Below are 5000 nucleotides of genomic sequence, written 5' to 3'. Positions count from 1 at the left end.
TTTCTTCTCCCCCTCCCGATTCACCTTCTCCTCCTCACCTTTCTTCTTCTCCCCCAACCTTTCTCCCTCGCCCCCTCCCGTTTCTCCTTCTCCCCTTCACCTTTCTTCTCCCCTTGACCCTTTCCCTTTCTCTCCCTCACCTTTCTTCTTCCCTCCCCCTCACCTTTCTTCTTCCCTTGACCTTTTCCTTTCTCTCCCTCGCTCTCTCCTTCTCTCCCTCACCTTTCTTCTCCCCTTGACCTTTCCCTTTCTCTCCCTCACCTTTCTTCTTCTCCCCCTCACCTTTCTTCTCCCCTTGACCTTTCCCTTTCTCTCCCTCACCTTTCTTCTTCCCCTTCCCCCACCTTTCCCTTTCTTCTCCCCTTCACCTTTTCCCTTTCTTCCCCTCCCCCACCCACCTTTCTTTTCCCCTTGACCTTTCCCTTTCTCTCCCTCACCTTTCTTCTCCCCTTGGTCATCCCCCACTCCCCCTCCCGTTTCTCCTTCTCCCCATCACCTTTCTTCTTCCTTTGACCTTTCTCCTTCTCCCCCTGACCTTTCCCTTTCTGTCCCTCACCTTTCTTCTTCTCTTCGCTGCTGTCCTTCTCGTCCGAGAAAGGAGAGTCTGGTTGGTCCCGCTCGAATGTGTATTCGGAGATCTGGTACCGCGGCGGAGGCCCGGATCCAGTGGCCACGGAAGCCGCCCTGTGGTTGGCAGTGGCCCGCCGGTAGCTGGCAGGAGTCGCGGGCGTCGAGACGGCCGTTTCCCGGAAGCTGCTGCTGCTGATGCCTCTCCCGTCTCGGTCCCTGGTGAGGGATCCTCCGCTCCCTAGGCTCCCTTCGCCGCTCCTCCTGCAGGGGATGTCACCGCTGCTGCCTCCCCCGGCGGCTGCGATGATGGTCGCCGAGCCCGAGGCACTGCCCGCTCGGCTGCAGACTCTCTTGAGGCTCCCTCCGAGGCTTCGCGACCCTCGGGAGGATTCGGTAGAGATTCTCGGGGCGCCGGCGAAGACTACCCCGTCGGTGTTTCGTCGGTTTGCTGGGCCGTTGGGTAAGGGTAGAGTGTGCTGCAAGGCGAGGGAGAGACAGCAAGATTAGATTTGTAAAACTGACTTTAGAAAAAAAAAAGAGGGCATGACCTTGATTGGTTCCTAAACTTACATCTTCTTACTCATCTCATATTAACCTTGACACTTACTACAGTTACCAGCTGCTGCTTCTGATGTTGACCCTCAATATCTGCGAACAAATTTGTCATTAATGATGAATTAACCTTTCAGATTTGTCTTCCCTTTCTCTCCAAAAGTTCGAGAATCCACAGAGTTGAACAATTGGGAAGTTATGCCTAAACTACAGACTGATGATTCAATGTAGAACGAAATCATCTTTATAAATCCTCTTATAACTTAGAGATACTTTATAGATATACACAAATGCTCCATAATACAAACATGTGGCCCTCTTCTATAATGTATCTCCCCCAACACTATACTGTAAGATATTTTAATTCACACTGATTCATTTTTATTCTAGCAGAAAAATGGGTGTACAGCATTATGTCATTTTGAAAACTAAGTCGGTTCTAAAGTAAAATAAACATGACAACAACAATAATTATGACAATCCCGTGTGAAAGGTTAATTATAATGATTATATTGAGAGCACTGATAATGATAATGACAATGTTGAGAATGATGATGAGAATAATAATAATGCATTTATTTTTTTTGTCATCATAAGATTAGGTCTCGATTACCAGTTAAAGCGTCCTACGCATTTGAAAAGCAAAGAAAATTCAGTATAAGACAAAGATGAACTGGGATAATGTGTTTCTTTAAAAGTCGGTCGCTTACTCTTTCTAAATAACCCTTAAACTTTAACTTTAAATATAATAACCATCAACATCACACATATTACCTCTATGGAGGATTAAGGGATTAGGGGATTATGGTAGTGGTATGTCACATTAAGGAATTAGTACTCAGGTTGTCTCTCCTCTGGTGGATAAAAATCTAGTTGGTACTCGGCTCAAGTCAAGTTAATTTTTCATGAACCAGCTCTGTGTAACATAACATTTCAGGAAGATGTCTGATTGTAACTGGAATTGTCTCATTCATCTTCTAAAAGGACGTACATTACTGGTAAACATCTCCTTGTTGGTAAAGATGACAGACCATTACTTGAGGTAACATTTTCCTCAAGGTAGAGATTTCTTTGCTTTTTGACTGACAGTCAGTTCAGGATTGTATACTTAGGTATAGGGACTAAAAGATCGTATAGATAAAGGTATACATTTACCTCGTGCGTGTTGAGAATGCTAAATATGTCTCTACTCTGTGGTTAGTGGCCATTTTGAGCAAGAATATTCAGAAAGGAGGCTGACAAATGCCTGAAATCAAGGGAATCTATCTCGTTGGTTATTCAGGATGCTGGGTAGTGGGGAGGTCCATTCTCTCAGTGGTTGACAACCAATGTTGGGGGATAACAAATGACCTAAAATCAAGGGACATAGCTATCACTGATGTTCTTACTTATTTTCTGTAAACATCTCAACCTACTGGTCAGTGGAAGAAACATCGAATAGAAGGTGCCCCTCAAATGGTAATTTTGGCAGTTGCAGGCATAGCATCGCATGTCGTAAAGTACAGTGATCACCGTCTCTTAGTGAACTTCGCTATTCAAACGAGAATTTAGGGCAGGGGATGGTGGGGGTTTGGGGTGGTGGGGGGGGGGGGGGCGTTTTTGCGGGATGGGGATGGTGTGGACCTTGGTGCACTGCTTATGATGACTTACTACTTACCATGAGTGTCTTACTCTCACTGGCACTAAGTGCCACACTCCACCCACTGCTCCTCCTACTACTCCGTTCAAGTTCAATGTCTTTATTGACACTGAGGAGTGACACTTGACGAGCCATCTGGGAAAATTAATCGTTATGAATGCCAGGTACGGCCGGGTTTTATATTTAACTTAGACCCATTGTGGGGGAGGGGGGATATGGATTGTATATTAACTCAGGAAGTTACACTTTCAGGATATGGACACCTGTTCGGATAGATATAGTATATACTTTTACAGCTTAAACATTTAGCTGTAAAAACGTGTTGAAAACAAAACATGGATGAGAATGTAGATAACATAGTCACTGTTTTAACGTACGCTGAGCGTTACACTTTCAGAATATGTACACCTGGTCGAATTAGACATACATTTACAGCTTAAACATGTAGCTGTAAAAATGATATATTGGAATAAGCTTCACTAGATCAAATGCCTTTCTGGCAACAGTTAAGTTGTTAAATTTCATAAATACCTGAAGTTCTCAATGAAAAAATTCTCAAGTGTCTACAGAAATCCCAGTATGTGATATTAAATGTAACAGGAAAACTATTATACATTACTCTAGCAAGTTCGATAACAGGAAACTGTTGAAGAGCCAGTATTAACGATCATTAAAACCTTACATTAAAGTTTTAATGAGTTCCAAATTAGTTAAGTTTGAGTACATATGAGTCTATTACTCGAGAAACATTTTATGTGGGACTTTCTATCTAATATATTTCGTGTTAGAACATGAAGCCTTTCGTCTGACGTTCGAGAAAAATGTGGCTTAAGAATGATGATGTACGCCGCCTTCATTATGGTCTTAAATCTCTTTGAATGTAAAGTATTTTTCGTCTAACACAAACGACAGTGTACTATGCTTATGAAGACGCGCGACGACAAAGTTCTGTCACCCAGAAAAATGTTATAAGCCGTACAGGCCATAATATTCCATCTACTATGTTCAAGGAGTACCGTTGTAACGGGATCGTCTCAAACCACTACTTTCTAACGCCAAGCGGCCGGACAGCCAATCAGCTCTTTTGTTATTGTCCCGCGAGACCCAATCAGCGCTCGGGATGTTCAGTGGTCTTTGAACACGCGTGTTGTCCCTAATACGAATAACGATTATCGCAATTTTCGACGGTTTTTATTAATCAGTCAGCGATGATAGTACCGCTATAATGAGTTTATACTGTGTAGATTACGTGGAAGTGTGCGTTGTGGTCTGGGCGCCTCCGGGTAATGTGAAAAAGAGCAAGAAGTGGAGACATCTTTGCGGGTGTTGGTGGCTTCTGTGGTGACAGTGCAAATAACCATAGACGATGTTTCGTATTCAGATGATAGTGGGAGTGATGATTATAATCCTATTCTGGCGATAGATCTCGTTACTGAGAAAGGCGATTTCATAGCAGACGATGGTAAAGAAGAAAGCAGTCATTCCAAAAAGATGGGGAAGGGAAAATGTAATGGGAAGGCTAGTAGGTACCTAGGCCTAGACTGAATAGGCTAGCCTAGAAAAAGAAAAACATCTCATTATCATTTTGTTATGGCCTAGGGACAGAGAAACAACAGAAGACTATTGATATGCATTACTATAAGAGTTACAGTGACATAGAATGTGGTCTTCCCTCCCAGTGTGTCACTAATAGCCCCATAGGCCTATGCGTGGGTGTTTCTCCCTCATCGGTTTTGAAGCTAGTGCCTTAGACACCACCAAAAACGGTTCCCAACCTGTGGAACCTTCTATTGATTAGGCTGAACAGCCGTTACAATAAGAAAATGGAAGAAGAAAGGTTAGTAGTATATCAGAAACATGGCCGCTAATGTTTGCAAAAAAAAAAAAAAAAAAAAACAAAAAAAAAAAAAAAAAAAAAAATCATTGATTTACCTATTCTGCCAAAGCTGTGTTTAAAAGGGTGGTACAAAAAAAAAAATAAATAAAAAACCTAGAAAGCGTAGTAAAAAAAAAAACTTAGAAAGTGATAAAAAACGAAGAAAAGTGGTGCCAAAAACAACTGTTAGATCTACATAATGTTGCCGTGGTGAAGTTAGGACATGACAACAAGATTTTCATTCGCCAATATATGTTTTCGCCTTTTAAAAAAAGGATGCTCGGTAGCCTGTAGGCCTACATTGTTATAGCCCAGCGAAAGCTATTGTTGGTAAGAAACTGCGTGGAACAGATGTCTATCGCC

At 42.6% G+C, this 5000-nt stretch overlaps 1 protein-coding gene across 1 annotated transcript in view; it reads right to left on the bottom strand.

Annotated features, from left to right (window-relative positions):
• The window catches only part of LOC135202816 (uncharacterized), a gene marked incomplete in the record, with an annotated part of 211309 nt that overhangs the window by 25646 nt on the left and 180663 nt on the right, over positions 1-5000 (bottom strand). Inside the window, 1 exon segment of the mRNA XM_064232276.1 lies at positions 557-1046. Coding sequence (XP_064088346.1) covers positions 557-1046 — 490 coding nt within the window.

This window comes from Macrobrachium nipponense, chromosome 33 (genome assembly GCF_015104395.2).
Source record: "Macrobrachium nipponense isolate FS-2020 chromosome 33, ASM1510439v2, whole genome shotgun sequence".
Classification (NCBI taxonomy): Eukaryota; Metazoa; Arthropoda; class Malacostraca; order Decapoda; family Palaemonidae; genus Macrobrachium; species Macrobrachium nipponense.
Note: the sequence above shows the minus strand (reverse complement) of the source record. Positions and strands in the feature narration are given on the sequence as shown.